Below are 20,997 nucleotides of genomic sequence, written 5' to 3'. Positions count from 1 at the left end.
TTGAATTCCCAAACTTTATTAGATTCTGTTTATTTGCAATCAATCACAGTCGCAAGAATCGTCTTGAACTTCGTTGTTGAACTCGACAGTGATTATAGACTTTCCCTCGACAAGCACCTTCGCTTGATTGTCACCGAACTTCAAACGAATAACTCTGTCTTTGTTATCTCTGTGAAATCAGAGAGAAAATCCATAAAGAAACAGTTATAAAGTTTTTTTTTTATTGCTTAGATGGGTGGACGAGCTCACAGCCCACCTGGTATTAAGTGGTTACTGGAGGCCATGGACATCTACAACGTAAATGCGCCACCCACCTTGAGATACAAGTTCTAGGTCTCAAGTATAGTAACTCAAACCAATTTTCCACTTGCGTGTCTTTTAACAAATTATCTTTGTTTATATATATCGTTAATAGATAATGTTATTGTTCAAACCATAATGTCAATAACCTAGACGTCACACTTTTCATGTTTGTACTATTAATTACCGTGAAGCAGTAATGCGTTTCGGTTTGAAGGGTGGGGTAGCCGTTGTAACTATACTGAGACCTTAGAACTATCTCAAGGTGGATGGCGCATTTACGTCGTAGATGTCTATGGGCTCCAGTAACCACTTAACACCAGGTGGGCTGTGAGCTCGTCCACCCATCTAAGCAATAAAAAAAAATACACGAATATAATGTTAGAGAAAACAGGATTGCATACTCATATGTATATCCTTGAATAGAGCCTAAAAGACTTATCATACGAGATAGAAAATACATGTTTAATTGGCCTTAATCTTTTTATTTTACTTTTGGGGTATGGGGCTGTAATCTCAACCGTATTATTTTACGGCTATTGTAGTCTTCAGATCTGGGGTAGAGAGGGAAGAGGTCGACCGAAGAAGACACGGATGGAATGTATGAATGGCGATATGAGAGAGAGAGAGGAGTGAATATTGAAATGACGGCTGATAGAAGAGAATGTAATAGAAAAATTCGCTGTGCCGATCTCACCTAGTGGGATAAGGTGGAGAAAAAGAAAAGAGAAGAGATCTGCACGCATTATTCCTGGCAGAAACGGACACAATAGCATCAACGGCCGTCTGGTGTAGTGTTAAGTGACATTGTCACTACACAAGGGGGTCGTGGGTTCGAATCCCGCCAAGGGAAGATATTTGTATGGTAAATATATATATAATAATGGTATTTTCCAGAGTTATAGATGTATATTAAATATATGTATCAAATATATGTAAATATATGTATAATAAAAAAATCTTACATTTATTTCCGTTATCTGGTACCTATAACACGAGTGCTTTACGAACTTATCACGGGACCAGTTAATGTGGCGTGATTGTTAGTAAATACTTATTTATTTATCTATTTATTTACTCGTACAGGCTTATTCTCTCGTTATTGACATCGCATTAACGACCTTCGTATCACGCGACTCGATTCAAATTAAAAGAGGACATGAAATCCCGAAGCAGATCTCAAAGACCTTTTCCACTGAATCGGGTCCCTCTTTTATTAAATTCCGTTCGTTAAACAACTTACTCGTTAAGAAGAACCACGACGATAGTATTTTCTGGTGTCAAAAAGGCTACATGCTTCAAAGCGTTTGAACAGTTATATTTCTCCGTAGACTTGATCCGCCTCGAGCCTCTAGGGATGAACTTCGAGAAATGACCCATAGCATAGAATATCGGCTGCTTGTAGAAGACACCTGCCTCCGCGTCGACAACGATCGGCGAGTCGACATAATTTTTGACCCAATTTGGACCACCTTCAGTATCGAGACACAAATTCCAATCTATCCAGCCGGTGTAGTTATAGCTCAAGTCCTGCAATGAAGTTCAAAGATGTAAAATATATATATATATATATATATATTTTATTTTTTATTGCTTAGATGGGTGAACGAGCTCACAGCCCACCTGGTGTTAAGTGGTTACTGGAGCCCATGGACATCTACAACGTAAATGCGCCACCCACCTTGAGATATAAGTTCTAAGATCTCAGTATAGTTACAACGGCTGCCCCGCCCTTCATGCTTCACGGCAGAAATAGGCAGGGCGGTGGTACCTACCCGCGCGGACTCACAAGAGGTCCTACCACCACCACTATTTTAACATGATTTTATAGCTTGGCATGTAGATAAAAATATGTGTGTTTATATACATCGGAATCTGTACATTTTCACCGACTTCAAGTTATCCGATTAACTAAAAACTTAATTTTTCATATTCGTAATTACGATACATTAGCTTGACGTGACTAAAACAAGAGGTAGGAATAAAATGTGGTTAACACAATGTGAGCGATGCACACTATAAAAAAAAGTAATCCGATAGATTAACGCTCCTGAGTTTTGCTTTAATATCGTCAGCCCTATCCGTACGCGACAGTTGGCCACCGACCATTTTAAAAAAGTCACTTCGGTTCGGTTCGGTGCAGCCATGTTTTTTTTAAGCTATCAAACTAAGTAGGTATATTATTTTAGCGCGTGTTTGAAACAAGTTACCTTATTATCTTGAATATTCTGCACGTTGGTAATGTCAGAAAGACACATACAATCCGTTGCTTGACGCTAGTCCTATTTTTTACTCCCATTAGGTCAATCGTATGTCTACACTGACTATCATAAAATCAACCTCGTATCTGAATGTGGGTGGCGACATTTAGTAACCATTGATAACTAGATGGGAGAATTGACTGATCATTGAATACTAGATTCACTCAAAGCTTACTTGGTATACATGGGTAAAATACATGTGAAGGAATACTGCGATAAACAGAAGTTACAAAAATCAGACGAAAACACAGCTCTACCTTGGAGCTCTGATAACATGAGGAAAACTGGATCGTTGTTAACAATTTCTCTAAGAACACCCTAATAACACCAATAATACTAATTAACTTATTCGACAATTCATTTTACTGTGACTAACGGTAATATTTTTCAGGTTTTACTACGATACTAATGTATTACTTTCGAGGCTGGAAGTAGTCTTGAAATCACGGCAACTAATGTATTATTCATCGAATCACACACTTAAAACAATATTCATTTCTTAAATAAGCTATAAATTACTTTTCTATGAAATATCAATAATTTTGAAACGTGGTTAGTACAATTGAAAACGTCGTGTGTACAGAGTGTTTCTACTGGGCACTCGAAAATAGCTGGGTTTTTTTGTTACTTTTTGTCAGCGTGTATAATAATAAAAAATAACAAAATACGCTTTTATAGAAAATCCAACTAAGAAATATAAATTTTTATTACTGGTGGTAGGACCTCTTGTGAGTCCGCGCGGGTGGGTACCACCACCCTGCCTATTTCTGCCGTGAAGCAGTAATGCGTTTCGGTTTGAAGGGTGGGGCAGCCGCTGTAACTATACTTGAGACCTTAGAACTTATATCTCAAAAGTGGGTGGCGCATTTACGTTGTGGATATCTATGGGCTCCAGTAACCACTTAACACCAGGTGGGCTGTGAGCTCGTCCACCCATCTAAGCAATAAAAAAAGTAAAAAATTGTATGCATGGTATAAATAGTTATAAATATTTAATGAGCAGATACGAGTAGAAGGTTTATTTTGATAATATCCTGAAAAGCGCCCCACGATTTTTTACAATAAAATCATTTTTTCTTACACTATTTTGAATTCAAATTTATGAATTTTTTTTTTCTATTTTTTAGTTGGATTTCAATTTTTGAATATTTTTTTTAAATTTTCTTTTTAAATATTTAATTGTCATCGGTCCTTAATAAGTATACCAAATTTCGAGCTAATCCGACGTTTTGAAGGGGGTCAAAACGATGTTCAAAGATTCCGTTACATACATACATACATGCATACATACATACATACGTCTGAAGCTAATAAAAGCGTATTAATAATCCCTTTTTTGTCAGTTTTTGTCAGCCTGTATAGCAAAATAATCGCAATCCCCTGAACATCGGCCACGCTAGTGACGAAACCGTGTCACTGTCTCCCTTGTTCATAACGACAGACATTACGAAAAGATACACAGAAGATAACAGAACAATTTGAAAATTAAGACTTTAAATTCAGTAATCGCCAAGCGTATTACAAACATATTGTACCTGTATTAAAGAAACAGCATACTTCTCTAAGCCGTCCCAAGAGCCGAGGTCAACACCCTTTGTCTCCGCTGAAAATAATTAATAATAATATATATTTTACTGCTAAACCTACTACTTACTACTAGTTCAGTCCTCCTAACTACTTGCCAAGTAGGCATTACTGTTTGAATATTAACGTAATCATTATTTCATTATTCCAATGAGCCTTTTACCCCGAGCTACAGAGGGACGGCGGCTTAACCACTTAGCCACGGATGGGTCGTGAACTTGTCAGGATATTATTATTGCTCCTCCTTGACTCCAAGAAAAACAGACAGTACACTGCCCCTCTAATATCATCCTCATCATCCAACCATAGACTAAACATTGACTTCCACTGTGAAGGAATAACATCGTGTAATGAAAATCGAACCCGCAAAATTATAATTTGCGTAATTACTGGTGGTAGGACCATCTAGTGGCTCCAGTAATCATTTAACACCAGGAGGGCAGTGAGCTCGTCAATCCATATATGCAATAAATAAAAATAGACATAGGTCTCTCCTAATTTACAATGCTGAGCCCGGTCTTCCGTGAGCTACTGCTAGAATCTAATCAATCCTAGTGTTTTTGGTTATTTTGAATTATGATAGTCCCAACTAAGGCAAATAAAAAAGGTCATGATCAGCCTTTATCTGCCCACTGCTCGACATAGGCCTTCCCCAATGCCTTCCACAGAATGCGGTCCTCCGCCTTCCGCATCCAACGACTTCCCGCCGTGCGCACTAAGTCGGTCCACCTAGTTGGAAGACGCCCCACGCTCCTGGTACCCATCCGTGGCCTCCATTCGAGGACTTTCCTCCCCCACCTGGCATCGTATAATAAAAAAGGTAAACCCAACTAATCGAAGCCTCCGTGGATATTAAGAAAAGGTCTGGATAGTCTTTAAGAACCGTCGTTGCCATCGCAGGGGGCGTTATATCGTTAAAATAAAAGTGGAGGGCGATCCCATCAAGAACCTGCGCAACTTCGGGACGCTTCGATATTACCTGTGAAATAAATATGGTTTAATGTTTATAGGTTGTTTTGACACATTCTCGGTCGGGGTCGATAGAGAAATTTTATTAATACATATAATTCAGAATAACAGCGTGACCGAAATATCAATGTGTACCTTGGTAACAGGAAATTTCCTTGTAAACACGCGCCTGACACGGATTCACAAACGATTTTCACGATGAAAGACTATTTTCATCAAATAAAATCAAATCTGCGTAAAAATGTGTAGGTCCTCCTCCTTGCGTCGATAATCCTCAGTGCTGAGGGTCGTGGCCTCCTCTAATCACTTTCTCAACAAAGGAGGTATACCTCAACAAAACGGATTTGCGTATGGTAAAAGTATTAAACGAAAGCAGAGGGAAGATGCATGTGACTAGGAGATGTATGGAAATGGTAGTGTAAGGTAGATGGGGAAGAGGTCGACCGAAGAAGTCATGGATGGAGTGTGTGAATGACGATATGAAAGAGAGAGGAGTGAGTGTTGAGATGACGGCTGATAGAAGAGAATGGAATAGAAAAATTCGCTGTGCCGTCCCCCCCTAGTGGGATAAAGTGGAGAAAAAGAAGAAGAAAACTATTGAACGAATAAGTTCCAATATTGTGACTGTTTTAGTCGCGTAGCTGTCATGCGTTCCGAAGTGAAGGGTGTAACAGCTATTACACAATACAACCGACACTTCGACTTAATCTCTCATGATGGGTGGCATTCTAGATGTCTATAAGCCACGAGTAAGTCGTGAATTAATCCAACTGACTGGTGTAAAAAAAAACAATCTCCTATTAAATTAATTTATATTAGGTTTTTTAAAAAAGCACATCTAATTTCAAGAAATTTCGGTATTCTTGTGAATTCCTATAAAGAAAAGAGAATGAATCGTAACTCACTGCTGTAAACCAAATAGGTAGTGTATTCCTTTGATCGTCAACACCAAGAATTTTAATTGTGGGATCATAATTCTTGATTGTCGGTCCTAGATAATCAACAATCCATGAACCCTGAAAATAGGTGTAGGTTAATTACAAATTATGACATACAACATTTTGCGACTTTATTCATTATTACAACGCAACCAATAGCTATTAACAAAGTATTTTGTCTCTTTTGACCACATTAAAGCAGTAGAGCAATAAAGCTTACTATAATGTCAATGATTATCTAGAAGATTGCACAAATTGGGAATGAGTTGCTCGCTCCGGGCATTTTAAGATTGCAATAATTGTTGCGTTAAAATACCTCTTGTAAAAAGGAATATTTAAAAAAAATCTAATATAAAAAAAAATGTTTAAAAAAAAATAAGACATGCCCGCTGAGTTTCTTGCCAGTTGTTCTCAGGACGGAGGCTAGTTTTTGTGAATTGGCGGTAGTTCTTTTTGACGTTCAACAAGCATGTACTTTCATTTATCTATCTTCTTCTCCTTCTATCTATACTAATACTAATATTATAATAAAGAGGAAAGATTTGTTTGTTTGTTTGTTTCGAATAGGCTCCTAAACTACTGGACCGATTTGAAAAATTCTTTTGCCATTAGAAGCCAACATTGTCCCTGATGAACATAGGCTACTTCTTTTAATTATTTTTTTTGGTTTCATGTGTGTTTTAATGTTTCCGAAGCGAAGCGAGGGCGGGTCGCTAGTATACATATATAAAAATGAATTGCTGTTCGTTAGTCTCGCTAAAACTCGAGAACGGCTGGACCGATTTGGCTAATTTTGGTCTTAAATTATTTGTGGAAGTCCAGAGAAGGTTTAAAATGCTTGGAATTAAATAAAAATAACATTTTTGTTTTTCTTTGATGCGTCCCCCGTCGGACGGATTTCTTTTGTTTGTTTTAAGTTTATTTTATACAAAAGCTTAGATCTTTTATTTATCGATTGAGGCACTACGAAGTCTGCCGGGTCAGCTAGTGTCGAATAAAAAAAAAATGATTTGATTTGAATTTGAATCTTAGTGAAAGAGACAGAAAGGGATCACTCATTTAAATCTTGGTAGATCCTGAACAAATCGAGTTAATATAACCGTTTTTAAGAGTGAGTAATTTTGCTATTTTAAGCTCAGTATCCCATCACCGACGGGCGGAGGACAAGCGGTTACACGGTCGACATCATCAAAGCTGTGACACAGACGTCCTTAGTCCGAAGAAGCAGAGACGCTGAAGACCCCAAAAAGTGGTGGCATCGTGGGGACTGCTTTAGCCAATGAAAAGGCAGCGTTATGAACCACTACCACTCTATCTGTCTATTTTTGGTAGGCAGCGGCTTGGCTCTGCCTCTGGCATTGCTGAAGCCCATGGGCGACGGTAACCACTCACCATCAGGTGGGCCGTATGCTCGTCTGCCTACAAGGGCAATAAAAAAAAATCAAGAGTGAGCAACTAAAGAAAGGAGATTCCATAACTTATATTACTATACATATACCATTAACTCCTTTTCTTTTTAATCTTCATTCATTTAAACATTTAAATGTTTAATAAAACTGCTAGAATAGTATTAGCACTGTTATGTCTTATCGAGATTTTTCTAGACGTAAATTTTTTTTAGATAAAGTATATGGCTTTTAGCGATGAGAATGTTAATAGTATAAATACATCTCGTATGTATTGTATTTATAAGTTGACTAGCTATTAATGTTAATTATGTTTTAAAAAAAAACCGCACGGTTAAGTACCACCACGGCCGTCGGGTGTAGTGGTGAGTGACATGGTCACTACACAATGGAGTCGCGGATTCGCATCCCACCAAGGGAGGATATTTTATATGATAAATATAAAATGTATTTTCTAGGGTTATACGATTAAATATATGTATGTGTATAATAAAAAACTTACATTTATTTCCGTTATCTGGTACATGTAACACAAGTTCTTTACGAACTTAGCACGGGACCAGTTAACGTGGCGTGATTAGTAAATATTTATTATTTTATTTATTTATTTTGTAATAAATAAATAAATAAAATAAATAGAAACCACGCTAGCAGCAGAGCAGTCGTTTTACTGTAAAACTGGGACGTTGGGGCTTAGAATCCAACTCGACAAAAGACATTACACTCACCATCCCCTCGATTGTCCAACCAAGACAATTGAAGTCCGGTAGATCTACAACACCATTCAAAGGTTCATTTGTGGTAGTTATAGCCCAAAAAGAAATGTTGTTCCTTTTGTATTCTTCTAGGAACCTGTGAAAGAGCAAAGCAGAGAAGATAGAAAAAGAGCAGAGAAATAATCATCATTGTCGGTTACTCTTGATAGAGCAGTAAAAGAGCAGAGAAATAATCATCATTGTCGGTTACTCTTGATAGAGCAGTCGTGGTTATATGAAGTTCTTGTTTATTGAGCCTTGACAGCTGTTCTCCGTAGTTCGCGAACTGAGGCTTGGCCGATAAATCGACTTATTTAATTTTATTTATTCACTAGCTGTACCCGTCCCCTTCGCTGGGCATTTAGAATTAACATTATTATTTCTCATCCCCAGAAAGATTCTCATCTTTAACGCCCCCGCAACTGGTGTAGGGAGTCCAACACTCATATAAATATTAGCCTATCCATTAAGTACATGTATTTTTTACATGGATATCAAGTTTCAAGTCCATCAGATGCATGGTTCAGTAGTTATAACAGAACATCCATAAAGACCACTGTAGATTTATGTACCTATATTAGTATATATTATAAACTGGCTGACCCGACAGACTTAGTAGTGCCTCAATCGATAAATAAAAGACCTAAACTTTTGTATAAAATAAACTTAAAACAAACAAAAGGAATCTGTTCGACGGGAGACACATCAAAGGAAAAACAAAATTGTTATTTTTATTTCATTCCGAACATTTTCATTCATTTATCTACCTTTTAAACCTTCTCTGGACTTTCACAAATAATTCAAGACCAAAATTAGCCAAATCGGTCCAGCCGTTCTCGACTTTTAGCGAGACTAACGAACAGCAATTCATTTTTATATATATAGATAGATAGATAGACATAAGATAAGATAAGATAGATTTAAGGAAATACCTTCTTTAAAAAAAATGTTTCTTATTTAATAAAGGTACGTACAGATCAAATGCGAGCACGCACTTACTTCTTGTGGTAATTAGCATACGCCTCAAAATACTCTTCCTTAAGAAAACCAACGCCCGTTAATGATCCGGAAGTCTTCATCCACGCTGGAGGTGACCACGTTGTTCCAACCATGAAGACCTGCGAGCTCGCTGCAGCTATGCAAGCTTTTATCATTGGCAACTAAAACAACAACAACATTTTGTTTTGTTTGTATTATCCTGATTACAGTACCATCTTCATAGCCAGTTAGGTTAGTTGCGACGAGCTCATGAGCCACGACCGTGGACTGCGTGTACGGGAAGGTTGGAAAATCGGGAAACCTGCTTGCTTGCTGGTTGGTGCAGTAGTTAACGCCTGCCGAAGTGCCAAGTGCCACCACTGCAGTGGCTGCAACGAGGACACGGCGGAGCACACGCTCGCGAACTGCCCCGCTTTCGCGGAGCAGCGCCGCGTCCTCGTGGCTGAAATAGAAACGGACTTGTCGCTTCCGACCATCGAGGCCACGATGCACGGCAGCGCGAGTCCTGGCAGGCGATGCTCGACTTCTCCGAGTCCACCATCTCGCAGAAGGAGGCGGCGGAACGGGAGAGGGAGAGCTCTTCTTCCCTCTCGGCGCCGTGCCGCCGCCGCCGAGCCGGGGGTCGAGGAAGGGCGTTTGTCCAGCTCTGGCCCCTATGAGGAGGAAGTCTCCTCCCGGTGATGGTCACGGGGTGACCTAAGGGGGTTGAGGCTGCGCCGCACGCTACCATCACTCTAGCGCGCTGGCACCAGGAGGACGGGACGGCGCTTCGGCGGCTGCGGACTGGATGCGGTCCGCATTTTCATCGTCGCTGTCGTCGCCGAACATACTATGGAAGAGCAACCCGGTCGGCGGTGTATGGCGTTCCGACCCAGCAGGCTGGTTCTAGCCCAGCGGGGTATCCCGGAACACCAGCAGCATCGCCTGGGCGGCCTGGTAGGGTCGCTGTAACGCGAAGACCGACGTCGTTGGTCGTCGACTATCGCCTCAACGACCCGTCAGTCGGGCGTCCTTGGGGTGGCGCCGCGTGTCTGGTTCTATCTAGCGATGCATCATTCGTATCTAGCGTTGCACCGGACGTCTTATCCTGTAGGCCACGACGATTTCTTATTCCCCTTTTTACCATCGCACTAATCGTCATCCGTACTACCCGGAACTTCGTACAAATTTTTCGGTGGATTTTCAGAGGTGCCCCGTATGATTGGGCGAACTCCCCTTCATTGACTTTCTTTATCGTTACGATACCTCGTCAAGCGACGGTCAAAGAAAGAGAGCTATGAATGTTAATATCATGACTACATCATGTTATTCTCTCTAACCATCACCCACCCGCCTGCTAGCCTATCTTTGTCAGTAACAAAAAACCCAGCGATACCAAATACTTCACCTTATAATTGTAATCTTCGTAGGTTAAGCTGAAGTTTCCGAGTTCCTTATCATCGAGAGGATAGTCGTTCAAAGTGTATGCGCGGCTTGAAAAATCACTACCTCCTATCGGTGTTCTAACCATGTTGTACTCTAATCCAGTATCGCTGAAGTATGAACTGGAAACAAAACAGATTAGGCACCAGGACTCTTATTGTAGAATTAGCAGACGAGATCACAGTGGCCCGTAATTAAATAACAAATTTATTTTATTAGTTCTAAAGGCATACGGATCATCTGAATTTATAAGACAAGTGATCATCATAGAGTTCAGTCAGGGTCAGGAATATAAGCAAACCGCTGCCTACCGTCTGTACCTTTCTTTTCACGATATTAACAGAAATACCTTAAAAGTTAAATAGACTGATATGATGAACATAGAACAGCCATTATCAGATACAGTTAAGACTTAAACTTCAACGGCATTCACATTATGTCTATGAACATCTTGCTCTGAGCTCGTTCATGCATACGTTTTTTTTTTGTTTCTTAGATAACTGGACTCTCTCCTGGTCCACCTGGCGTTAAGTGGTTACCGTAGCCCATAGACATCCACAATGTAAAAGCCGCCGTTTTTAAAGTACAACGGCTGCCCCACCCTTGGAACCGAAACGCATTACTGCTTCACGGCAGAAATAGGCAGGGTGGTGGTATCTACCCGTGCGGACTCACAAGACGTAATTACGCAAAATATAGATGTTATTCCTTCACCGTGGAAGTCAATCGTGACCAAACGTAATAAATGAATTAAAATAACGCGATAAATCATTAAAATGAATAAATAGGCAATTACTCAATCAAAGCTTGCTTTAGGCCTTCATCTTGAATGTTGTTCCAAATGAAGCCCGCAGAATCGGTGACAGCGCCTCCGAAACCATGTATAGTCTGGTATTTCGTCGTGGGATCCAGTTCTATTGTCGTAGAACAATCGGATACTAAAATGAAGTTAATCTGATAAGCGACACAGAAAAACATAAACGGCAATACTGCTACCTCCACTGCAACATGAAATTTAGAATGCATTAAGTTTCACCAGGGTTAAAGAGTTCTCAGCTGTGGGCAGCTATTTTGGCGGGGGATTCGAACAGACAGACACTAGACATTATCGGGTGAGCTGTAGATTCGTCTGAATTAGGAGGCATTAAAAAAAACGTGTGGCTCGGGGACTGCCGCGGTAAAGCTATTGCATAGCATTTTTTATCAACTTATGCAATAGACAATAATAATTTAATATTAAAACAATAATAAAATAAGACCACGCTATATTTATAAACATTAACAAAAGCAAAACATTAACTGTCCCCCTCACACTAATAAGCTAGATCGCGCGAAAGAGAGATGGGCAGACTTTTCATGATACACATGCAGTGCAACGTCAAGCCGCGCGCTTATTCACAAACACTACACAAGCGCAACGTGTGAACGTTTTTTTCTTTTTTTTTTATGATTGATAGATTACTGGTGGCCCGGAGGCCTTTCCAGTTTCACCAGGACAGTGAGCGAGCAAAAGCTCAGCCAGGAGGGGTGGGATTTGCTAACAACTGTCCGAGCGCCTCCGAAGGAGACCTAACAACTCAAGAGCAATTGCTTCGCGAATGAATCTACTACCGGATCGGAATCGCGACCCACTGAGAAGATCCGGTGAGAAACTCAGCGGGCTGATGCATGGGTTAGGTTGCACGGCGACCTGTTTGTCGATTTCGACCTCTTTGTCGATTTCGACGAGTACGGTTACCGGGGTTCCTAAGCCTACTCCTAGTGTTAGCGCTGAAGACGTCTAATGCAAAGGTTATTGGATCTGATGGATCCGTAAGGACGTGTCTAGGGCGTCGACGGTGACTGGCTCCTGCATGATCAGGATTCGGGGAGTAGTCAGCGGCGGCAACGATAAGGCGATTATCATGACGCATAGCCTTATCGAAGTACCGTTCCGACGCTAACTTCATGTATTTCTGGACTGATTCGAGGCCCAGGTCGTCGTGTAGGTCAACGTTCCTCACGAACCACGGAGCTCCGACGGCTAACCTGCAAAAGCGGGATTGTAGGGATTGGAGGGTGTCTATGTGTGTGCGGGCCGCGTGAGCGAACACCACACTATCAGCGGCGGCAACGATAAGGCGATTATCATGACGCAAACGTGTGAATGTGTTGAACGCGAGCTACATGGTAGGCAGAGTGGGGGTGTTAGGTTTTATTTTTGTTACGGAATTTCTTGATTCGGTCGCCGCACTCAAAGCCCGCGATAAAAGCTATGCAATAGCTTAATATAATGCCGAAAAGTGAATGCTAAATGAAGCTAGAATTGGAGAATTAGAATTGAAAGAATAAATGAAAGGTTTCGTTAATTTACCTTCAATCTGTTAAAAAAAAATCTACAAAATCGACATAATACGTCTATCTTAAAAAAATCGAAGTAACAAAAACCGGCTTTCTTTTTATTGCCCTTGTAGGCATACGAGCATACGGCCCACCCGATGGTGAGTGATTACCGTCGCCCATGGACTTCAGCAATGCCAGCGGCAGAGTCAAGGCGTCGCCTACCGAGCTCAAGGCTCACAGACATATTTCATTTAATTGAAACATTTAAAATTGCCTAAAAACGGACGTGCAACACCTGCGCAAACTATTTACTGACAAATAGGTAAACAAGAGTTTTTGCAACTCTCATCGCAACTTAAATGCAAACATATTGAAAACTAGCGACCCGCCCTCGCTTCGCTTCGGAAACATTAAATTTTATTATTAATAGCTGAGTCTCGCGATGTTACCCGCGGTTATTGTCGTACCGCGAGTGACGCGAAGCTAGTCTAAAAAAAAGTAGCCCAAGTTACTCCTTATATCATCAGCTACCTGTCAACGAAAGTCCCGTCAAAATCGGTCTAGCCGTTCCAGAGATTAGCCGGAACAAACAGACGGACAGACAAAAATTGTAAAAAATGTTATTTTGGTGTATGTACCGTACATATATTCATATGCATGTAGTAAAAAGCGTTTATTTCAATACTACAAACAGACACAAATTTTATTTATATGTATAGATGTATAGATTACTCACATTTACGAAATACTTCGATGAGCGAGGTTACTTTCTGGAAACGCAATCCATTCTGAAAAATAATAATTAAGTGCTGTATTTAATATCATGCATGATCAAAAGATTTGATAAAATAATGTTTGGATAAATGTTTTCCTGTTCTTGCTAATTTGTTGCCGGAATGCAATATGACAACCAGCGCACCATTGATATGTCAACATAAATAAATAGACCTCATAGAGTCGTATGGCCATTAGCGATATTACGTATAACAAAAAGTCAAATAATAATTAAAATATTTAGAGAAATTCTGCTCATACTGTTTTTAATTTGTATTAGTAGGGTGGGTCGAATGGCAATTCTCCCATTTATATTTTGGTGCTTGGACCTGCCCGATGTGATAGCCACCGATACTATTAGAGAAATTCAACGCTAGACTTCACATTGAGTGCATCGTTGTATTAAATCTTTTTTTTTATTGCTTAGATGTGTGGACGAGCTCACAGCCCAACTGGTGTTAAGTGGTTACAGGAGCTTATAGACATCTACAACGTAAATGCGCCACCCACCTTAAGTCATAAGTTCTAAGGTCTCAAGTATAGTTACAACGGCTGCCCCACCCTTCAAACCGAAACGCATTACTGGTTCAAGTACAATGTTTAAGTTCTTTTACTGGTGCTAGGACCTCTTGTGAGTCCGCACGGGTAGGTACCACCGCCCTGCCTATTTCTGCCGCTAAGCAGTCATGCGTTTCGGTTTGAAGGGTAGGGCAGCCGTTGTAACTATACATGAGACCTTAGAACTTATATCTCAAGGTGGGTGGCGCATTTACGTTGTGGATGTCTATGGGCTCCAGTAACCACTTAACACTAGGTGGGCTGTGAGCTCGTCCACCCATCTAAGCAAACAAAATTAAAGTTTTTATTATACTTCTATACTAATATTATAAAGAGGAAAGATTTGTTTATTTGTTTGTTTCGAATAGGCTCCGAAACTACTGGACCGATTTGAAAAATTATTTTTCCATTAGAAGCCGACATTGTCCTTGATGAACATAGGCTACTTTTAAAAAAAAAAAAAAAATATTTTATTTTTTTGCTTTCATGTGTGTTTTAATGTTTCCGAAGCGAAGCGAGGGCGGGTCGCTAGTTCGTTTATAAAACGCACAAGACTCTCATATGTAGTTTGACACTGCGAAATATTAATTGAATCTTCATTACCGCATATTACCAGCACTATCGCAAAAAATGGACTGTCCAATTCTATAAACATGAACTGGCAATTCATTTGACAAACCAATGCTCTAAGCCGCCAGCTCGCAGTCTTTTCTAATCCGTACCACAGACTAAATTCACTAAAATTAATTTACTGCTGGTAGGACCTCTTGTGAGTCCGCGCGGGTAGGTATCACCGCCCCGCCTATTTCTGCCGTGTAGCAGTAATGCGTTTCGATTTGAAGGGTGGAGCAGCCGTAGTAACTATACTGACATCTTAGAACTTATATCTCAAGGTGGATGGCGGCATTTACGTTGTAAATGTCTATAGGCTCCAGTAACCACTTAACACCAGGTGGGCTGTGAGCGCGTCCACCCATATAAGCAATAAAAAAAAAGGCTTGTTACTTACAACCCGTGGACTTTCTATCGTTTGAAATTAAAACCGATAATAATTACCTCTGACGACGTATACGCCATAAATCTGCCGGGATTTACAGTTTCTTTCGTGATCGTATCGCAATATGTTGCATTGCAGACACATATTACCGAACGATTGTATATTTCTTGAGGCGCGCAAGGCTTATCTGAAATTCGATGTAATTCGATTGATGCGTTTTATACAAAACCGTTTGGAATCAGTCTAATGTATTTTAAGATATTATTATTAGATTCGTACGTATGTTTGCATCTAATAGTCATATCTAATGGTGGCAGGACCTCTTGTACCAAATAGTAACAATGTATACCAAATAGAACGGACCTTTAATTATCTTTAAATTAATACGTGAAGCAAAAACTTTGTACCCCTTTTTACGAAAATGGCGCGTACGGAGGAATATGAAATTTCTCAAACTTATAGAGAATATAGAAAAGGAGTGCAAAATGCTAATAAATAATGCATAAAATATACTTTAAATCAATAAAGAAAACATTACACACACTACCATGTATTTGACACAACACATAAATAAAAATATACTCTTCATTTACTTATACTTATACTTATACATATACTTATACTTTACTCATTAATTGGGAAACTTTTGTTATTGGTTAAAGTCTGTCGAATTGAAAATAGATTAATATTGTTTGTCTTTAATATTATTGATCTATAGTGCAGTTTTGGCGAACACTGCGATTATATTATCGAGATATAATAGTTTTTGACAAAAGAACCATAATAATGTTAAATTTAAATTAAATTAAAAAAAAAATTTAAATTATTTAAATTAAAAAAAATATTTAAATTTAAGTTAAATTTATAATTTCAATTAATTATAGTCGAATCTCGACTACTGCAGGGCTTCTAGTAAAGATATATATATATATATATATTTATGTGGCGTATTAAGTGAAATGTCGGTTAAATCAAATAGCCATTCCCCCCTCGATATGTTTTACTTATTAGTGCTTGCGATACTGTATCTACGAGTAATTAACTGACTATGACTTAAACTCCCCATTGTATAAATGAAATTGCTGAGAAACAACTGATTCTTAAAGGATAAGACGTCCGGTGCATTCTTACTGACGTGATGCGTTGTATCGTATTGAATAAATAAATAATAATAAATAAATAAATATTTACTAACAATCACGCCACGTTAACTGGTCCCGTGATAATTTCGTAAAGAACTTGTGTTACAGGTACCAGATAGCGGATATAAATGTAAGATTTTTATTATACACATACATATATTTAATAGACATCCATAACCCTGGAAAATACATTTATATTTATCATACAAATATCTTCCCTTGGCGGGATTCGAACCCGCGACCCCCTTGTGTAGTGACCATGTCACTTACCACTACACCAAACGGCCGTTGAAGCCTTGAAGGATATGCCACAGACAATCCTGATCATGCAGGAGCCAGTCACCGTCGACGCCCTAGACGCGTCCTTACGAATCCATCACATCCAATAACCTTTGCATTAGGCGCCTTCAGCTCTAACGCTAGGAGCAGGCTTAGGGACCCCGGTAACCGTACTCGTCGAACTCGACAAAGATTTCGACGTGCAACCTAACCCATACATCAGCCCGCTGAGCTTCTCGCCGTATCTTGTCAACGGGTCGCAATTCTGATCCGGTAGTAGATTCATCCGCGAAGCAGTTGCTCTTGAGTTGTTAAGTCTCCTTGGGAAGCGCTCGGGCAGCTGTTAGCAAATCCCACCTCTCCTGGCTGAGCGTTTGCTCGCCAGCCTGTTTTGGTGAAACTAGAAAAGCCTCCGGGCCGCCAGTAATATTTCAATTATAAAAACAAACAAAAAAATATATGCTACTGCGCTCAAGGAAACATCGAGAAGATTTCATTCCTCAGACGGACGCGACGTTGGTAAATGTTCTCTTAAAACCGGTAAATAGAGTTGAAATTGTATTTTATATATTCAACTACATTTCAATGCACCTGTGTTTACTGTGATTTACATAAACACACTCACTCCATACATCCATTGTTTAATTGAAATATAAATTAAAGACGTAAGGTAATTTAATATCCGAAATTTGTGAAATGACGCTACACAAAAAATAAATAGAAAAGTCTTTTCTTATGGCACGTTGCAATGAATATATAGAGATGTAACGAAAATAGGGATGCCCTCAGGCTGGCGGCCGGTCGTACAACTCATGCCCAATTCCTACGCAGCGTGATAAAAGGACATGTTTTTTTTATGATTGAGGGATTACTGGTGGCACGGAGGCCTTTCCAGTTTCACAAGAACAGGTGGGCGAGCAAGGGCTCAGCTACAAGGGGCGGGATTTGCTAACAGCTAACCGAGCGCCTCCAAGAGACCTAACAACTCAAGAGTAGCTACTTCGCGAATGAATCTACTACCAGATCGAAATCGCGACCCGCAGAGAAGATCCGGCGAGAAACTTAACGGGCTGATGTTTAGGTTAGATTGCACGTCGAGCTCTTTGCCGAATTCGACGAGTACGGTTACCAGGGTCCCTAAGCCTGCTCCTAGTGCTAGAGCTAAAGGTGACTAATGCAAGGGTTATTGGATCTGATGGATCCGTAAGGACGTATCTAGGGCGACGACGGCGACTGGCTCCTGCGTGATCAGGATTCGGGGAGTAGTCAGCGGCGGCAACGACAAGGCGATCACCATGACGCAAAACCATATCGAAGTAACGTTCCAACGCTACTGCTACGGAAAGATAACTAATAAAATTAAAAGAAATGTGTCTTTTAGCTTTATTATTTTGTAAGAAATTTCTTTTCAAAAAACTCATTGAAATATAATGAACACTCCAATACGAAGGCACGCTGGATATGCAACATCATCATCTCGTGCTAAGGCCCGTAATACATACACAGTGCCATTATCTCGATAATCTAATTCTAAGTCGTATATAAAAGTTATCCTATAAAAATGAAAATAGAAAGCACAAAATTGCCAGAGGAGACCTTTGAATATGTTATTTAATATAACTATTGGTTACCCACCGGTCGAAATTCGACCATCATTTTAATTTGAATTCTTTTATTGATTTAATATATATTTAGGCATAATTAAAAAAAAATATTAGCCTTCTGCACTCCTTCTCTATATTCTTTATAAGTGTGGGAAATTTCATAGTCCTCCATTCGCGCAATTTTCGTTAAAAGGGGTACAAAGTTTTTGATTCACGTATTAATATAGGTATATAGATATAGCTCTCTATTACACGGTGTTCCTTCTATATCGTGAAGGTTTTCATTGAAAAATATGAAAAACGTTTGAGATTAAGTTTAAAATTGGTCCTGCTACTGATGAATAATGGGAATACCAATATGTAAATAGAGGCCGGAGTGAGAAATCTCTATCTTCTAGTTAATTATCAGCGCAACAATCACCATTAAGATTCCCTGCTATGAATTACGTTTCTCTATTGTTATTGGTTAGATGAGTAAACGGGTTCACGATGTTATGAAGTTACAGGATTCTATAGATCTTCAAACATTATTGCCTGATCTACCCTGAGACATGAAGTAGAAATCTCAATTGCATTTTTCAACGGCTACCCCCTTCAAGCCGTAACTGGTGATCACGGCAGAACTAGGCAGAATGGGGCTTTTCACCCAATACGCCCAACCAATGATGGCCGTTGGAGGTCGCAGTTTATGCTGGTGAATTATTCAGGTGACGCTACTGCACGTTATCTGGTGATCTCTTTAATTCTATTTCGTTAACTCCAAGGGGAGAAATGGGGTGATATTGCAGGCCACTCCAAATCTATACAATCTAATTTTTTTTTATTGCTTAGATGGATGGACGAGCTCACAGCCCACCTGATGTTAAGTGGTTACTGGAGCCCATAGACATCTACAACGTAAATGCGCCACCACCACGAGATATAAGTTCTAAGGTATTAATATAGTTACAACGGCTACCCCACCCTTCGAACCGAAACGCATTACTGCTTCACGGCGTAAATAGGCGGGGTGGTGGTACCTACCCGCGCGGACTCCCAAGAGGTCCTACCACCAGTGATTACGCAAATTATAATTTTGCGGGTTTGATTTTTATTACACGATGTTATTCCTTCACCGTGGAAGTCAATCGTGAACATTTGTTGAGTACGTATTTCATTAGAAAAATTGGTGCCCGCCTGCGGGATTCGAACACCGGTGCATCGCTTCATACGAATGCACCGGACGTCTTATCCTTTAGGCCACGACGACTTCGCACCATTAAGATTCCCTGCTATGAATTACGTTTCTTTATTGTTATTGGTTAGATGGATAAACGGGTTCACGATGTTAGGGAGTTCCTCCTCCAAATCTATACAATCTAATAATGCTACTTTTAGACTAATTATTTTTTCAAAAGAACATACATACCGTTATTATAAGCACCCGCGGAACCAAACAATAAATATACGGCTGCCCATAATGAAGCAGATATAATACATTTATTTATATCCATAAATATCAACTGATTCTAACTGTAGTGACGTCTGAATTAATAGTAGAAATGATTATCAGATTATGTTGACGTTAAATTTATAAGTTTCCTTTAAATATTTAACATATCAATAGGTGGCAATCAATTGTTCAGGTAATTGTAAAGATGTTTTTTTTTGAATATGTTATATTCGAAAAAATAATGAAATGTTGGTTCCGTAGGAACGTTACCTTTAGAATTAATAATTGGAATTGTTTGTGTGTTGATTTGTTAGATTATCGTATTCTATTTACTTTTTTTTTTTTTTATAGTAAATCTAATAATTATAGTAATTAGAAAAATTAGTACCCGCCTGTGGGATTGGAACATCGCTTGATACGAATGCACCGGACGTTTTATCCTTTAGGCCACGACGACTTCAAACTTCAACTTATTAGTCATTACGCAAACATAGGTTACTTCGGATAGATTTTTATTACGCGATATATCCTTATGGAATGTATCCTTCGTAGCGGAAGTCATTCACGAACTTGTTATAAGAACGTAATTCATTAGAAATATATTACACCTGCTAACAGAGTTTGGCCACCGGCACAGTCACAGGGAGTGGTCTGAGGAATTGTTTGAGATAATCCCATCATCTCGTTTTTACCATCGCACCTCCCGCCATGAGAGTATACCATACTACCTGGAGCTACTGGGTTCATCCACAGTGCCTTTCCAGAGATATTTTTTGCCACTTACCGTCCGGCTTTAGAATGAACTCCCATCCACGGTGCTTCCCGAGCGCTATGACATATCCTTCTTCAAACAAGGCTTGGGAGAGTATTTGATGTTAGGCAGCGGCTTAGCATTGCTGAAATCCATGGGGGACGACAACCACTCACCATCAGATGGGCCGTATGCACAACTGCCTACAAGGGGAATAAAAAAAAACATCGCTCGATACGAGTGAGATAGATTTTTGGAAAAATAACTTCCTTTTTTTATTGAAACCCACGTTCATCCTCAATGAATCATCATTATCATCAAACTTTCGTTCGTTTTTTTGGTTGAACGCGCTAAGTTCAGGAACTATGTACTGATCCGATTTGAAAAATTATTTCAGTGTCAGCTCATTTATTGAGGAAGGCTATATATAACATCACGCTAAGACCAATACAAGCGGAGCACCAATTTAGAATGTTTCAAAATCGGGTTTTTTTTTCCTTCGAG

At 39.6% G+C, this 20,997-nt stretch overlaps 1 protein-coding gene across 1 annotated transcript; it reads right to left on the bottom strand.

Moving 5' to 3' along the window:
• LOC114247717 (lysosomal acid glucosylceramidase) lies at positions 1-19,853 on the bottom strand. Its single transcript, XM_028180738.2, has 12 exons — positions 19,719-19,853; positions 15,345-15,472; positions 13,693-13,744; positions 11,431-11,572; positions 10,600-10,756; positions 9,213-9,373; positions 8,187-8,310; positions 6,020-6,130; positions 4,977-5,124; positions 4,097-4,164; positions 1,544-1,830; positions 1-169 (listed from the first exon to the last, which is right to left on the bottom strand). Exons 1-12 carry the CDS (start codon positions 19,801-19,803, stop codon positions 40-42), a joined length of 1,593 nt encoding a protein of 530 aa, XP_028036539.2. The 5' UTR covers positions 19,804-19,853; the 3' UTR covers positions 1-39.
• Between the last annotated feature and the right edge of the window lie 1,144 nt (positions 19,854-20,997).

The sequence above is a fragment of the Bombyx mandarina genome, chromosome 16 (genome assembly GCF_030267445.1).
Source record: "Bombyx mandarina strain Sakado chromosome 16, ASM3026744v2".
NCBI classification, from domain to species: Eukaryota; Metazoa; Arthropoda; class Insecta; order Lepidoptera; family Bombycidae; genus Bombyx; species Bombyx mandarina.
This window is presented reverse-complemented; position numbering and strand designations above follow the sequence as displayed.

What these genes read in the sequence shown, in the direction of transcription:
- LOC114247717 (XM_028180738.2), bottom strand. Translation starts at nt 19,803, where the DNA reads ATGGATATAAATAAATGTATTATATCTGCTTCATTATGGGCAGCCGTA. An exon ending in CGCGGGTGCTTATAATAACG is followed by an intron (nt 15,473 to 19,718) that starts GTATGTATGTTC and finishes ATCGAATTTCAG; the next exon opens with ATAAGCCTTGCGCGCCTCAA. An exon ending in CATCGAAGTATTTCGTAAAT is followed by an intron (nt 11,573 to 13,692) that starts GTGAGTAATCTA and finishes ACTTCATTTTAG; the next exon opens with TATCCGATTGTTCTACGACA.